Genomic DNA, 17515 nt, shown 5'->3' with positions numbered 1-17515 from the left:
AAAATAGAAAGGAAAATAGAGACTTACCGATTGAGAGTCGTTGTGCGAAAACTTGAATAGAGTGAATGAAATATCCTGAGATTGATTGCAATGAGGTAGAAGTAGTGTTGAAGCTTGAAAATGGCGTAGTTAGTTCTTGCTCATGAGCTCTTTGAAGGGTTTGTGAAAGTGTAGCAAATGAAGAAGGAATGGGGGAGAGTCTGACGTGAGTTATATTAAATTAAACTCGTCTGAAGATACATCTTCGTAAAATTCATTGAGCATAAAACATTGAGTTTTAAAATAAGAATCATTATAGAGATGCGCTTCCAGATTCACTCTAATATGGATATAGAGATACATCTCCAAACACATTTTTTTAACTAAATGGTATGGCAACTCACGAAAGCATCAATGTATAACATAAGTGTGTCAGAAAATACATCATCATAATTTTAGAATATTTGTGACTTTTCGTATAGCATCAATGACAATCTATTTCAAAATATAAACTTACATGATCTTTCAACCATAATGCATAAATTTTTTCAATAAACTTATCAACACGCCCATCTCCTATGTTAGGATCAACCACATATAATAACTCCAAATGATCCTATTACATAATTTCATTTAACAAATTTACCACATTAGATCAAATATATTAGCAAATGAAACATTCTCATTTTTAGAGAATAACTTATTCCTTATTTTGACTAAATATCAATACAATTGATTATTTTGTGATTCACAATAGCGACAAATTATTTATCCTTAAAAAATAAAGTTGTGTATTCACTAGCAAAATGGTCGGGAGAATTAAAAATGAAAATGGCTCATATTTTTTTTCAAAAGGGGCTCTCAGCCCAAAATATATATAAAAGAAAAAGTAGGTACAAAAATGAGGGGGACAAAGGCTAAAACCTCAAACCTAGCCAGTTCTAAAACTAGAAAGACCTAGTTTGTTTCTGTTAAAATCCATAACTACATTGGTATGTAAACCATCCCACCATGTATAGTTAGTACTGACTAAACCTAAGTTAGATAATTTGTCTGCATAATGATTCCCTTCCTTGTAAATATGGGTAGCTATAAAATGAGCATGTTGTAACTGATGCATACAGTGGTCCCACCTATTCCTCAATTTCCAAGGGACCAAAGAAGGTTTACTGACAGCGAGCACAACCAATTTGGAATCGATCTCAAGCCAAAGATTAGACCAATGATGATCAATAGCCTGCTCCATAGCAAGGATTGCACCCATAAGCTCCGCAAAGAACGCATTCTCCTGACCAAGGTTGCAAGAGAAACTCCCTAAATGGTCTCCAATACGATTTCTAAAAATGCCTCCACAAGCCGCTACCAAAGGAGTACCCCCAGAGCACTGCCAGTATTAACCTTGATCCAATCCTGAGAAGGAGGACACCATAACACTTATTTGATAACTTGAGGCTTCGGAGGGTGGACAGTAACAGAAAATCTCTTGAGAACCATAAAATCTTTGATCGAAGAGTTGGCTAGCTTGGATGTAAGGTTCCCCGATAACGAAGTTTACGCTAAGATTAAAGCACATGAAGATTTCCAATGAATGGCAGAATTCTGAAACCTCGCCTTGTTTCGCGCACTCCAAATGCAAAGAAAAACATTGATCATAGAAGCTATGACAACAACCTGGCATTGTAAAGAATTGCAACCCGAAATGATCCTCCAACAATCATCCAAACAGCCAATCGGAGGACCGCTGTCCAGCATAGGAGCCAACCGATTCCAAATGTTTTTGGAAAAACTACAAGAGAAAAAAAGATGCTCCAAAGTTTCACCACTATTTTTGCACATAGTACAACAAGAGGGAAAATTATGAGCTCTAATACACAAAAGATCATCTGTTGGCAGCCAACGATGAATCAAACGCCATAAAAGAAGAGATTTGGACGGGGGGTCACACGATTCCAAATGAGCCGACACCAAGCAGTGGGGAGAGTGGCTGGAAAGAAAAGAGTACGCAGTTTTAATGGAGAGAAGCCCGTTATCGGTTTGCTTCCACATCCTCCCGTCCTCCTGCCAATAGTTCACGTGAACAGAGTCTACAAGCTGAAGCAGAACCGGACAGTAGCGCAACAGATCCGGAAGAAGAGTAAGAGAGTAATCATGGATGATATCCTGCAGCTTGGCCTTTAAGTTACCACGGAGGACCAACAGAACATTCATAAAGTCCACCAATGGCTGCTGACCACACCAGTTGTTCCTACCAGTATAACAAGGATATATATTTAGATAAAAATATTAAATATAAAACTAAAAATTATTTTTATAGATTAATTGATATGCACTACAATCAATAGAAAAATTTGAGAACATGGTATATAAAGTATTGGAAAAACTTTAAATAAAAATTCCATTAAATTTTTTTTTGAAACATTATTTTTAGTATTTTATCCTTTTTTTACCATTTTTTTATATTAAAATTTGAGTTAAATGGTTAGACACTTTTACACTAACATCGTGGTGAACACTCTAGTATTTTTTAATTTAGTTAGGTACTGATACTTTTAATCAATCAAATATGATCATTTAAGATTATGTCATTATCTTATTTTTATTTATTTAAAATTAAATTTAAATTTAAAAATAATTTATATTAAAAATATCGATACCCAACTTAACTGCATGGGTATTAAAAAATTTACCTAAAAATATATCGTTCGACCAAGTTAAATTAGTAATTTAAAAATTATAGTCTGATTTGGCGGAATACATGGTCGTGTTTGATTGATAGTATAAAATTGATTTACATTGTCAATGCATCACTCATTTTTCTCTTACAATTTTATAAAAATACCAAAATTTAAAATTAATTATGAATTTTTCATATAAGTTATGAATTTTTTTAAAAGCTATATGGTTTTGATTATTTAAAATATTTAATATTAATTATTTAAGTTTCTCTATGTTAAAATTACTCATTTAATTCATAAAAAATATATTTAAATCATTTTTACCATTTTAGAAAAAAATACTTAAAAATTGTTTTTAAAATTATAATTGTTTTTTAAATTTATAAATTATAACAAACAAAGTCACATATTTTTATTTATAACTTTTGAATTAATTTTAAAAAAATAGTAAAATACAGCAAATATTATGCAATAAAAGGATTAACAAATAATTTAGTGGAGTAACCAAATTCAAGGGAGACTTGACCTTGTTTATTTTATTTTTATAAATTAAACTTAATTTTGATATTTTATAACGTAGAAATATATTATTAAAGATTAAAACATAGTTGAAACTATAAATTTTTTTAAAAAGATATATCTAAAAATAATTTTTATGAAAAGCTATTTGAAATAGATTTAAATTTAAATAATTTTTTAAATTATTATAAAATGATAAAATACATAAAGTAATATTTTAAAAATAACTAATTAAATTGTATTTTTATTTAAAATTTTCTATTTTTTTTAAATATTTTTTTCAAAAAAAAAAATAGAAAAAACTGAAACAAATGAACTCTCGATCAAATCTTAAAAAGAAAGACTGAATCAAAAAACTATTAAATGCACACCAATTTAATATTTTTGGACTTTGGTTATTTTACGTGCGGATCAAGTAAAATATAATATACGTTAAATTAAATGTTCACTCGTTTCAACTCAGCAAAAAGCAGGGCCAAAATCGTCCATATAAAAAAACCGATCCACTCGTCGCAATTCCACACGCACACGCTTTTACCCTAGCTTTACAAAATCCCCAAATTCACAACCCTAAAATCGATATAAAAAAAATCTAGGGTTTCTCCAAACACACAGAGAGCGAGCGAGAGAGAAATCGAATCAATCAACCATGCCGAAGAACAAGGGAAAGGGAGGAAAGAATCGCAAGAGAGGAAAGAACGAAGCCGACGACGAGAAGCGCGAGCTCGTCTTCAAGGAAGACGGCCAAGAATACGCTCAGGTCCTCCGCATGCTCGGAAACGGCCGATGCGAAGCCATGTGTATCGACGGAACGAAACGTCTCTGTCATATCCGTGGGAAGATGCACAAGAAGGTTTGGATCGCTGCCGGGGATATTATTCTCGTCGGACTTCGTGATTATCAGGATGATAAGGCGGATGTGATTCTGAAATACATGCCGGATGAAGCCAGGCTGCTTAAGGCGTATGGTGAGCTGCCGGATAATACGAGATTGAATGAAGGGATTGGGGCTGGGCTTGATGAGGAGGATGATGGAGATGCGAATGATTATATCGAGTTTGAGGATGAGGATATTGATAAGATTTAAGTTTTTTTTTTTTTTGAATCTGGAATTATAATTTTTGTTTTATGATGATGATGATGATGATGATGAAGTGAATCTATGGTATGTAATGTTTAGAGGTTTTAATTTTGATGTTGTAGTGTGAGATATGGATGTGGTTTTATGAATTTATGATCAATTTCAATGCACAATAATGATAGCTTGTTATAACTGTTGAAGTTTAATTTTTTTTTTTGTTATGTTTGGAGATTATGTGATTATACTGTCTAAGGGGGTTAAGAATTGCTGTTGGTGCGGCTTCGATTGCGATGATTTTGTGGTTGGAGATATTCTTTTGAAATTTTGATAGTTGATTGCTGTGTGCTTGTTGTTTTTGATGATGTGTTTTCTGTTTTGTTTATATTGTGTTGTGTTTTTGTTGTTCATGATTGTGGTTTGATATGATGGAAGTACTTGGTTTTGGTTTAGGTCTTGGGATATTGGTATTAGAATTTTTGGTGATTTCTATTGGTGTTTCTTTGTCTTACAATTAGAAAAAGTGATTAACATTGCTGGGATAGTTTGTCTTGAGGTTAACTGGTGGTTTTGGAGGAGTTATGTCTGTGCGGATGGCTATTGTTTGATTTGTGAGGTCTTATTGTGGGTGTTTTGTGAGTCCTGCAATTTTTCTTTTAGGATGTGATTTGGTTGCATTTCAAGTTACTTATTTTAAATCTAATTCAGTGAACTGGAATCAGCGATGACTGATTTTATAGAAATGTTCTGATATATCTGGATTGTGTGGCGCTTGACTTTCATCCACGGGCTATGTTTATTATGTTAGTATAGGGATTTGGTTCTGTAATTTTACTTATGTTGAGTCATATTAGAAACTTTTGCAAGTTTTCAGGCCAGAGCATGAACTCCATTTCAGGCCAGAACATAACTGATAATAACACAACAACTCGTATTAACTCATTTTAGAGTGTATATAACACAATTTCTGAATTAATCAACATACTATTTATGAACTGGTTTTATCAATTCATTACTCGTGTTGTTATTTATGACTAAGCCATATCTAACTTTTTGCCGTGAAAACTAATTGAAAAGGCTTGTAGGACTAACTGTATTAAAGCAAGAGGCTAAACAACAACATAATATTTTTTATATTATTTAGTATCGGTTACATATATTAAAATTCTGTAACAAAATTTGCTTCCAACTATCCTATATAACATTTTTCTGAACCAAAATTTTCCCTTCTTTATCTTAAGCAAGCAGTCAAGTTTTTTGTCTTTCTCTTCTCTACACAAATCTTTACATAGATTTTCTCTTTCCTTTATTCTTAAGGATTGAAGTCTGGGTCATTCTTAATATCTTTCAAATAAAGTTTTACGTTAATCTTTAAAATACTTTTAAGACTTTCTTTCCACCATAATTTTGTATCCCTAGGACCACTCTTTAAGATATTCTTTATTTTATTTTATTTTGAAGACTTTCATTCTACCTAGGACCACTCTTGAAATTATTCTTTTCTATTTTATTTTGAAGACTTTGTTCCACCACCATAATTTTTTATCTCTAGTCCACCATCAAAAAATTTTATTTCAAGGACCAAAACTTTACTGTCCAAATTAATTTTCTTTATGAGAACATGACTATATACAGATAGAGAGAACATGTCACCTGTTTTTTTTTTTTGTGATAAAATGCTAGTCTTTTTTTCTAAAGTACATTAGCTATTGTAAAATCAAAAACCGACTAAAAATTTATGATAGAATGCACACCCTGGTCCCTACATATCCATTTACATCTCAGTTTTTTTCCTTGTAACATATTCTGTAATAAGCCATTTAATTTCTCTCAAAATTTTACTTGAAAGTGCTCTCTTAACACAATACAACTTGAAATGCATAAGCACCAAAGATATTTTCTTCCACTACAAAAGAAATTAAAAGAATAAAAGTGTAATTTAATCATTAAAAAAAGTGTTGCTGAAGTTTGTTATTGTAGAAATATAAATCATTTGAAAACAAACAAAAAGCTGTTACAAAACCAATCTATTTTATGCTGCCAAGCTGCTAATACCAAACATCAACTCTAAAATTTCAAAACAACATAAACTCTGTACCAACCAAAATGACTTGTTCATTCACATCATTCCTGATTTACTATCAAAAGGAAAAATAAAGAATAGATGTCCATGAATTATTACTTTAAACTGCCATTCTGTTGAACGTATTTTACTCTTCAAAAAGCTCCACTAACTCATTCTGGCCCCATCAAATGAAATTTGATCGATAGAGTTCTTACGTTAAAAAAAAGTGCTTCGGCAACTTCAAGGCAAACCTGCTATTCAAACAAATCAGTTGATAGAGTTACCATCAAGCATTCATCTTTTAATCCGAAATATATGATTGACCTATTCCCAGTCACAAGAGAACAAAACAATACCACTTTTAACATTGTTAATGACCCTAATATTCTTTAGAACATGATTTTGCAGTAGCTTCAAACCTAACAGTATATTAGGTAACAAAGAAGGCATATGAATGAAAATTGTTATTGGTACACAAGGCATAATACAATATGTACATAAAAGCAGCAATACAATATGTACAAGGCAGCAATAGAATGTCTACTTAAAAGCATGTCTCTAAATGTTAAACTCAGTCAAAAAATTAGCTTGACAGTGATATTAATAAACCAAAAATTTAAAAACACGTGCAAACATGAAATTTAAAAGTAGAAGAAAACGTAAACAAACTCCAAGCCTTTTAAGTGAATTTCATTTGAGACATTATACGGTGCTTTCAGCTAATTTTATACCACTCCTCACAGAAGTTAGCCCCTAACCATCAAACCACATGCAAGTGTCATGAATTAGATACTATTCAGTTCAGTTTCTATTACAAAAAAAAAATATATGCAAATGACACCACTCTATCCTATGTTCCACAAAACTGAAGAGATAAATTCTGCCCAGTTTGTTCAGAAATGGATTCATCTATCACATAGTCGTAGTGCAGTCCTTAAATAAGAAGCATTAGATAAAGATCAAACAAAACACATTTTGAGTTTGTTTTATAAAAATGATTTAACAAGCAGAAGGTATGACAGTTTGATCTATATATCTAACAACTTCCAACTTGTTGAATGCAGTGAATTCATGGCATTCTATCCAGTTTGTTCCAAACAACAAATAATCATAATTTTCTTTGAGGACAATATTGATTCATCAAGTACCAAACATACTTTTCTTACAATATTTTTTTTTTCTTTTCAAAATCATACAATGAGGTTAATTTACTTACTATCAACCTCATTCTTTTTCAAGGCCCTTTTAATTATCAAATAATACAGAAAGCAATAACGAAACAAGTATCACAAAAATCAAATGGAATAAATTTAACCGCTCAACGACAAAATAAACATCATTCCCCACTACATCACTCAAAGACAGTTTCATCCAAACCCAAGCAAAGATTCAATACAAATCGGAGTTGTCAATCATAGAAAATAGTAGTTTGTTCAAACTCCACTATGCTACAATCTACAGCGCAACAATATCAGCAATTTAACACTTTCTGCTAATCGTGTATCACCAACCAACAACAATTCATTCAAATTCAGCTAAGCTGTGAAGTTTCATTCCATCTTATTCAAAAGGATTAAACATTAACAAAAACACATCCAATGCAATTCAAATACCATTTGTTCCCATTTCAATTAATTCAATAAAACAAAACCAGCACTACTGACCTGTGACGAACATATCATCTATCAATCTACCTAATCTTCTCCTTTGATGATGGAACTAAATTGATTTATATTAAGGCTTAAATGCACTTTTATTATCTCTATTTTTGACCAAAATTAACTTTCAGTCTCCCGTTTCTAAAGTCAAATTTCTGGTCCTGCAATTTTTTAAAATGCGGTACTACTGAGTTGAAGATCTCGAAGTAGAATTGTGCTGCCTTCGCAAAATCAAGCCTCCCAGACTCAAGGACCATAAGTTGAGGACAGATTGTTGGAGGAGTTCGGAAGAAAGGTGGAGGTCAGAAAGTTGTGGCGCATCAATGACGTTGATGCCACACATAAAAATGGCGGGGGTGAAAAAAATCTCAAACGTTTTTAAATAAGACACGAAAAATCAAATTTTAGAAATATTACGACTACAAATTAACTATCACCAAAATAAGGAAAACAAAATTGCAATTACGTGTATTCTTTGATATAAGAGACTAATTTTCTATTTCTTAAAATTTGAGGGACTATAGACCGACCCAATACAGCTTCAAGGATTAAAATGCATACTAGTATTTATTAATATTTACTAGTTAAAAGACGCCTCAGCGGATTGAGTTGAAGAGAGGGTGTGTTTATAAAGTACCCTCAACCTCAATTCTCCAACTATTAGACTATTTTGTATACTTAAACAGTAGCCCCTGCAGTGCTGTCAATATTGGCCATGACAGATATCAGTGGCAGATTTTAGGCTCTCCTCCATGGCCAAATAAGAATGCCGGCGCCATCCACCATCCACCATCGACAACACTGGCCCCTCGTAAAGATCTTGCATAGACATGGAACAAAATGGTAGGGGACATTTATGTGAAATTTCGTCACCTAATTTTGTTCATTGTTGTCAAAATGGCTAATAGTGGCGATAACAATTCTAAAATGACAGCAGTGTAGTCAATCACAGATAACTGGTAGTTTTCTAAACTAGATTTGTAACAGAAGGCTCTATTAAGTTAGAAGTTAATCATAGAAAACACTATCTACTAATCGAAAACAGTAGTTTCATCGAAACCCAAACAAAGATTCAATACAAATCAAAGTTGTCAATCATAGAAAACAATTCGCCTATGTTATAATCTACCGCGCCCGCCACAATATCAGCTATTTGACAACACTTTCTACTAATAGTGTATCACCAAACAACGGCAATTTATTCAAATTCTAACATGCCCAATGAAATTTCCTAGTTTCATTCCATCTTATTCAAAGGATTCAACAGAAAAAGAAAAAAAAAAGCACATCCAATGAAATTCAAATTCCATTTGTTCCCATTTCAATTATAATTCAATACAAACAAAATAAGCACGGACCTGTGACGAACCGATCATCCCTCAATCTATCTAATCTTCTCTTTCCCACTGATCCTATTAGCAGCTTCCCTAATTTTCTCAATATACCCCTCAATAGGAGGAGTAAGAGTAGCCATAAACCGATTAACCGGAAACGGAGACAAATCCGGCACCAAAGCAGCTTCTTTCAGCTTATCCGGCAAAGCTTCAATAGCTTCCTTTTTCAACCCCAAAAGCTTCGTTTCAGCAGCTTGTCTCGCTCTATGCTTCCTCATCAAAACCCTACTATACTCCTTCGCCAATCTCTTCCCATCTTCAGCAGTCAATTCATACTTGGGCAATTTCTCAACATCAACCAAACCCAACGTTATGTAATCCAAACCCGGTGTTCCGACAATCGACGGCTTCTCAGAAACCCTAAACTTCTGATTTTTCTTCTTCGTCATATCGATTTCTCGCTGGCGTTCTTTGCTGATTAACCCTAATTTCTCGCGTTCGGCTTCTCGTTCGCGTTGTTTGGGTTTCAGGTGGCGGAGTGGAGTCGGTGCGTCGATGCATTGCTTATAGAGACGCTCCTTTTCTTGTTTCTCGCGTGAACCGGTGGGGGTTCCGGGTTTGGGTTCGGATCCGGTTTTTTTGACAGTGATTTTTGAGCGTTTTAGGATTTGACCCGCTTTGCCTTTTCCTTTGGCGGTGCGGCTGACGGAGCAGCGTTGGAGGAGTTGGTGAGGAGAAGATGATAGTGGTGGATTTGTTGAGTGGAAGAGTGGTTTTAGCTTTGAGAGGCGAAGCATGGTTTTGGTGATTGAAACGGAGTCGTTTTGCTACTGAGATGAAGGTTTGAGAATTGAGTGGTGGTGGTGGTTGTGGAGGTTTTACAAACAGAAGGAGGAGGTAGGGCAAGAGGAGAGTGATGATGAGAAATGGGCTGGGCCATGAATTTTGTAAGATTTGGGCGCTCCTTTAAAGCCCAAAGATACATAAAATTCTCATTCCACCCGCATGCTTCTTCATTTATATTTCGGATATACATATCGGAAAATATATTTTTAAAAAAATATGACTTCGAATATATATATTCGAAATACTATTTTTTTTAAAAAAGGATGACTTCAAAGATGCATATTTGAAATAATCTAATTTTTAATGTTGAGATTTTTCGAATATGTATATTCGAAATAACTCAATATTTGTGTTACTCAAATATAATTTTTAGTGTTGAAATTTTTAAAAAGTTAATATAAATTAAAAATTATAATATTAATATGAAGGTATTTTTAGCATCATAATTTTATTAATTATATTGCGTAATGTTGTAGTCATTTAAAAAAAATTATTTTTATAATTTATGATAAATAAATTATTACAAAATTAAAATTTTATTTAATCTCTTTATTTTTTATTTATAATAATTTTTATTTAAATTTTATTTATTAATAATAACTCACTTGAATTATATTATAACTATATTATAAATAAATATCTTTTTAAAATAAAATCAAAAGAAATTTGGGAATTTTAGTTAATTCGGATGTGCATATCGGAATTAACCAATATCTCAAATTTCTGTTGGAGTGAGTTCGGATATGCATATCCAAATTAATTAATATCTTAAATTTTTTTGAGTACCTTTATATATGCATATATGGGTGGGGTGTTTTTACTTTATATGGGTGCAATAAAAAATTCATATCCAAAAAATTACAAGATATATTTAAAAAGTTTAAGAGAGTATATAATGTGGCATACGTATCCAAAAAATTACAAAATTACAAGGCTATTCAGATCCAAACAATAACATGTGTGAGACTAGAATATAATTAGTATTCAGATCCAAAAAATTACAAGGGATGAAGAATGTGTGACATCCATTTTAGTGCACCTCAACCCAGATTCGAAGAACTCTAAGACAAGTCATACCTTAACCTCATTAGTCAATGTTTGATGGATATATTTTCTGGAATGATAATCCATAGAAAAATAGGTCATCCGAGTCTTAGGAAATGAGGCAGAATAATATATAGACACGCCATAAAGACATATTGAATTAGGGTTGACTGGCCTATGAAGATTGTCATATGATAGAGCTTACTGAATTCTCTATCATTTGTCCCTTAAGATAGTTGTTCCGAAAAAATTTCCAAGACATCTTAAGTCTAGATCTCTATTATCTATTCAAAACCCTGAATCTTGCTATCACAACCCTTGTTGATTTCATAGTTTGGATTTTTGTAAGAACATTGCATCTTCAAAAGAAATAGATCATCAAATGTCATTAGTATCTGTCATTACTTAGATCCAACCAGATCACTTATAAATTATGAATTTAAGATGACACGTGAACAAAATTGTGTAGGCTAATATTAATTGAGTCTATTTAATAACTAAATATTTATAAATTGTATTGTTAACCAAGTTTGCCGACATACTAAAACTATTTATTGATGTATATTAACTTTGTTTGCCTTCGATTCTAATGTCTAATACACAAGAAAAAATTAATTAGGAGTTTTTTTTTTAAATCAAGGCTAAGAATATTTTAAACTAATAGATATAACTAATAGATATTTTTTATTTATTTGATAATTAAAAGTATTTCATGCCATAGTTTTTAAGTCATTCTTTTTAGTATAACCATCTCCTTCTAAGAATGACACCAATTATTCTTTTAGATGGCATTATATTAACGGTAAACATGGCTCATAAAAGTTTAAATTTTTTTTAAACCTTATGCACTTATTTATTTATAATATAAAAAAAAACTCTTAAAGCTTATTTAAAAAATAAAAAAAATAAAGAAACTCTTATTAGTAGTACATGATAAAATACATGAGTTAGTTAATAACAACAAACAATGCTAGTAATTTAGAATATTGTAAAAACAATTAAAGTAATTTGAAACTCATCAACTATTTTTAATTTTAAAAATCTTTTTAATGAAACTCACTAACTAATTTTTCACTCATTTGTCTAAAATAAGCATTTCATACATGGAAATTCACATTGGTATTACGTAATACACCAGTTCATTCTTTCTCCTTTTCTATTTACCAAATTCTAAAGTACAACAAAACAATAATCAAAATTATGTAAAAATTATTGTTATAAAATTTCTCACTTATTGTTATAAGGTCTATTTATTACTTCACGACAACTAATCAATAACAAACTATCATAATATAACAATTCAATAAACTTATATTTTCTCTTCTCATATATACTCATTGTTCCTAAACCACTTTCTTCCACACATACTTCTTAATTTTAGGCACAAGAAACTCCAAGATGATCTCAACAAATATATACAAAGAGTTGAAGAATTCAAAGCTTTGATTCAATTCCATTAAATTTTAGAACCTAATCATTTGTGTAAGGAAATTTTAACATTGGTTAAAAAATATATGATATAGTGTTATGTATTCATCCATTTTATTATAAGGAAAACAAATTTTTCTGAGTTGTGATTTCAAATTTGTTTGTGTGCTTCTATACTACCAATTTCAGGTACAACATCAAGGTTTTTTGGCCTATACGATTTCAACGGAACCACAGTTAAGATTCGTCAGCCACATTCGACCGTGATTATCTATAACATCAAGGATCATAACACCAAGTTTGTTTCCAAAACTTGGTTGAGCAAAGGTTTTTTTCCTTTCACTAATGGGCAGTGCAAATACTATGTCTTGAAAGCTTCAAAATGGGTTTGGTTCATAAAAATCTTCAACATTGCATCAATAGACACAAAATAATTAGGTTTTTAAGATAACATACACAATTCATGGATCAACACAAATGGTGGCAAGTTACATGGTTGTTCATCTCTATAATAGTGTTTCTTTCATCTTTGGTTCAAGCCTTAAAAACTTATGATCATGAATCATTAGAAGACTTATTTTGCAAGCAAGTGAACAAAGATATTAAACATCCAAAAACAGGTATCTTCTATAACACTTCAGTTCCTTCTAACTATACAGGAATGAAAGTTAGAGTTGTTAGATTGAGAACATCATCTTTTTACATAAGAGGGGTGAATTATAGTCTCTTCAATGTTCCACCACATGTTGTGCCACAACCAAATAGAAAAAGAATGGTTATACTATATGAAAATTTTGGAAATTGGTCTTCTCGTTACTTCAACGTGCCTACTAATTACATAATGGTGGCACCTGTTTTTGGTTTTATGGCTTACACTTCTTCACAAAATGCATTCATAGAAAAAGAGAAGATGAATCTTGTAATCCAAAGGAAACCTATTTTAATACATTTTCATCATGTTAGGTTGCATGGAAAAAATGACACACCAATATGTGTTAAGTTTTTAGATGATGGAATATTGGAATTCAACAACATGAGTAAGCCATTTGTTTGTGAAGCATTTGGGACAGGACATTATACTCTTGTGATTCCATCTTCATTGTACAACAAGAGTTTATTTAACATTTGGTGGGTTTTAGGGTTTGTTATAGGTTTTGTTTGTTTGGTCTTGTTGGTTTTGGTGTTGATGACTTTAGTTAAGGCTTCAAAGAAGAGGAAGATAAAAAAATTGGAGAAAAATTCAGAAAATGGTGAGGCTTTTGATACTTTTTGGATTGGTGAAACTAAAATGCCATTTGGCTCAATGGTTAGAACTCAACCTGTTCTAATTGAAAATGATTCATGAGTTTGTTCACTATTAATACTGGTGGCTGGTGATTTAGTTTTTATTTTTATCTTTTATGTAATATATATAATGTTGTTTTTAAATTTAATCCTTGTCATGAAAAACAAAATCATCCCTTACAACTAAAAATAACTTTGACTATACACAATATATATTTAAATATTTATTATCATGAGCCTAAATGACATTTTGATGTCATGTTTTGTCTTTATTTTAATTTTTTATATATGCAATAAGCAATTTCATTGATTTTATTCATATATTTTTCTTCTCTCTTGGTTAATAATAATTAGCATAATAATTTTGACATAACCATAATTCAACCACAATATAATCCTACATTCAATAATTATTTAACTTCTCTGTACTACCAAAAGTTCCAAATCAATGTGAATTAGTTCAATAAACAAACAACTTTCTTAGTCTCTCTTGATCGCTGAAAATTTAAGAGTTTCATTTTCTGTTTTTTGGGCTCATTTTTTTTTAATGAGATTCATTTCATGGTGTTGCTACTACTTGCATAAGTTCTATCCATTTATTATAAAATCTTTATATAAAAAGAGACAAAAGACATAGAGCAAGACACCACAATTACAGTGAAATGATATTGCGATGATGCCTAAGTCTTGTTTATTAAAATTCCTCAATCAGATATATTTTGTATTGAATAGGGAAGAGACACAATTTTGCATTGTTCAATGGTTTCTACTCAAATAGGAGACTTGCATTGACCATTTTAAGGGTTATTTTATTGCTCCGATGACAAGGATAGACGCAAGGGTATTTATTGTATGGTGTCTCATCTTAAGACGCTACAACTATGTAGTGACGAATGAAAATTGTAAAAAATTATTCAAAGTGATCATGATTTGTTTATGGAATTTGAGGAGTCTTTAAAGATGGTTGAACAATGAATATATGGAAGGTGTATGAGTATTCATGCTTATAATCAGGCATGTCATCACCCTGATGGTATGGTTCGAGTTATTCATGGGACATGGGAAGGAAGAATGTTTCATGTATTTTAAAATCATCTACAACATACTCTAATACCCCCAACATAAAAGAGGGGCTTGTTTTGGTGTGAGGTTGTTAGAGAGAGTCTTCATATCCCATATCTTCATCGTAAAGAGTATACCTCTTAGTTGTCGTTTGGATTTCTCTAAGGAATTAAAATATGCTCTTTATAACGTGTTTATTGATCAGAGACCTGTGGGTTCTTAAGTTTGATGATTAATTTTTCCCGTTGCATTTTACAGGCGCTCAAGCTTCAGAATAAGTGATATCATAAGAAATCATAAGTCCTTATAAGAACATAACATTTTGGAATGCTTGGATACTCTGAGAGACTAAAATGGTCTTGCTAAGTTAGTTTATAGTATGTTTGGCAGCTTTAAGCAATATGATTTCGGTTATGAGGGACTTCATATTAAGCTCTAACATCATGAAATGTCTCTGCAAGGTTGTCGACGTCCACTTCACAGCGGTTGTGAAAGGGTTAGAGTCATCCGGAGTGCCCCATATATTTAATATACAATGAAAGTTTTGGAGGCTAAACACTTGCACATGTCATCTCCCTCCATTTTGACCACCTTATTCTCTAATCATTCCCTAGTGGTTGAAGTTGATATTATTCTCATGTGCATTAAATAATTTCCAAAAGGAACATTGTGTGGTAGAGATGGTTTGCGAAGACAAAAAATATTAGACACATTGTAACGAAGGATCTGTTGTGGTGAAAGATATTTTATGTACGCTGACTCTAGTTGCTAACTTATGGCTAGGAACAAAATGCTCAATGAATTTGATAGAGTTTGTAGCTTCTGCATCCTCGACGTCGTTATTAATGTCTAATTATGGGATACACTCAGTTATTGTGGGTTCTATTTGAAGGCTCCAATAAAGTATTACATAATATTTCGATGTCTTCCAATTTAGGGTTGGGATATTGGGTGGTGATAATACCATTTTGCACAGCACCAACAGGGTGTTGACCAAACGACATGAAAATGGTTCTTCTGCTATGCTCACAATACATTTCTCGAATGCTTTTAACATGATACATTGTTCAACTCTAGTGCTCAAGGTGGGGGTGAGATGCCCATATATTTCTTTGTGGTTTGAATTTCTTTATGGCCAAACAATGATGTTGTATCTTGGGGACAAGTAGATTATGCCAACCACTAGTCTGTAACAAGACGACCCATTATAAGCTCATTTTCTCTTTTATATTACACCTTCTTATTCATCAGATCAGAGACAAATGTAAGCTTCTTTTTCATGTGTGATATCTTTATTAGGGGACCATTATAGGGTATTTAGAGGACGTGGCTAAATCCGTTGACATCATTCACAAGACATGTACATGATTAGGTCTCAATTAGTTGAATATTTGTGAAATTCCTTGTGGATCAGCTCTTTGAATTATCTCCATTTTGCAAAACAACAACATGAAAAAGTGTTCAAATGGAAACAATGAAAGAAGGAGGATCAGTCAAGAAACCACTTGTGTTGAATGGCACCAACTATGATTATTGGAAGTCTATGATGATTGTATTAATTAAATCCATGGGAAACAAATCGTGGAAAGATGTGATAAAAGGGGGGAAACATCAAGTGATTACTTTTGAATATGGTACAGCGAGTTTGAAACCAGAAGCTGATTGGACTGGTGTTGAAGATGATGAAGCTCTTGGAAATTCCATGGCTTTAAATGTTATTTTCAATGGTATGGACAAGAATATGTTTAGGTTGATCAACACATGTTCATAGGCTAAGAAGCATGGAAGATTCTCAAAACTGCTCATGAAGGCACGTCCATAGTTTTCATGTCAAGGTTGCAACTACTTACCAACAAGTTTGAGAATTTGAGGATGAATGAAGGGAGCTTGTCAGATGTTATATCTCTTATTGGGGAAAAGTTCAACAAATCCTTGAAGTATGTGGACATAAAATCGAACTTCAACCCATCAATTAGCCACACAAAACCGATAACCACCTCCTTTATTTATGTAAGCAACAAAATCTCACTCTCCCTTGATTCAACTGTGAACAAGATCAACCATAGCCTTTCTCTCCAAATGGAAGCAACACCAGTTCAGCGCCAACATCACCAAGTCATCAACAACATCTCGCAACTGGACAACATTATTACACTCGACGCTTGGTAATATTTCGAGTCGAACGTTTCTTTTTATAGTTTACTGCAAGCCTCTCATTATTGTGTGTTTATTCATTTCATCGGTTGCGTACATTATGTTTGTGCTTTGATTATTGGTTGTATTGGATTTTTGTAATACTGTAAATATGCAGAGGGTGTGCGTGTGTGGGACTATTTTTCGATTATGTCTTTTTCTGTAATAATGTTAAATAAGCTTTCATTCTATGATATTATGGTGTTATTCTTTCATTGTGTTACAGTTTCAGATGCTCAAGCTTTGTGTTGCTCCCGAATACGTATTGAGCGCATATATGGTGTTAGTTGCATGGGATTGTTTGTAATTTTGTATTAATGTTGAAGTATTGTAAGATTTATGCATTGTAT

At 32.2% G+C, this 17515-nt stretch overlaps 3 protein-coding genes across 5 annotated transcripts; 2 read left to right on the top strand and 1 right to left on the bottom strand.

Moving 5' to 3' along the window:
- Positions 1 to 3711: 3711 nt before the first annotated feature.
- Positions 3712 to 4446, top strand: LOC131616578 (eukaryotic translation initiation factor 1A). The gene has a single exon (XM_058887945.1). The coding sequence runs from the start codon at positions 3823 to 3825 to the stop codon at positions 4258 to 4260; it is 438 nt and encodes a 145-aa protein (XP_058743928.1). The 5' UTR covers positions 3712 to 3822; the 3' UTR covers positions 4261 to 4446.
- Positions 4447 to 6190: 1744 nt separating this feature from the next.
- LOC131616577 (uncharacterized) lies at positions 6191 to 10240 on the bottom strand. Of its 3 annotated transcripts, none has more exons than XM_058887943.1 (2): positions 9333 to 10240; positions 6191 to 6570 (listed from the first exon to the last, which is right to left on the bottom strand). In XM_058887943.1, the coding sequence occupies exon 1, from the start codon at positions 10103 to 10105 to the stop codon at positions 9359 to 9361; it is 747 nt and encodes a 248-aa protein (XP_058743926.1). In that variant the 5' UTR covers positions 10106 to 10240; the 3' UTR covers positions 6191 to 6570; positions 9333 to 9358. The 3 variants fall into 3 exon arrangements, with proteins under 3 accessions (XP_058743926.1, XP_058743927.1, XP_058743925.1); XM_058887944.1 differs by having other exon boundaries at positions 6191 to 6526; XM_058887942.1 differs by having other exon boundaries at positions 6192 to 6567.
- Positions 10241 to 13127: 2887 nt separating this feature from the next.
- On the top strand, positions 13128 to 13971 carry LOC131620003 (uncharacterized). Its single transcript, XM_058891031.1, has one exon. It carries the CDS (start codon positions 13288 to 13290, stop codon positions 13969 to 13971), a length of 684 nt encoding a protein of 227 aa, XP_058747014.1. The 5' UTR covers positions 13128 to 13287.
- Positions 13972 to 17515: the final 3544 nt, after the last annotated feature.

Source organism: Vicia villosa, linkage group LG7 (genome assembly GCF_029867415.1).
Source record: "Vicia villosa cultivar HV-30 ecotype Madison, WI linkage group LG7, Vvil1.0, whole genome shotgun sequence".
Classification (NCBI taxonomy): domain Eukaryota; kingdom Viridiplantae; phylum Streptophyta; class Magnoliopsida; order Fabales; family Fabaceae; genus Vicia; species Vicia villosa.
The sequence above is the reverse complement of the archived record's forward strand: the minus strand, read 5'-3'. Positions and strand labels throughout refer to the sequence as shown.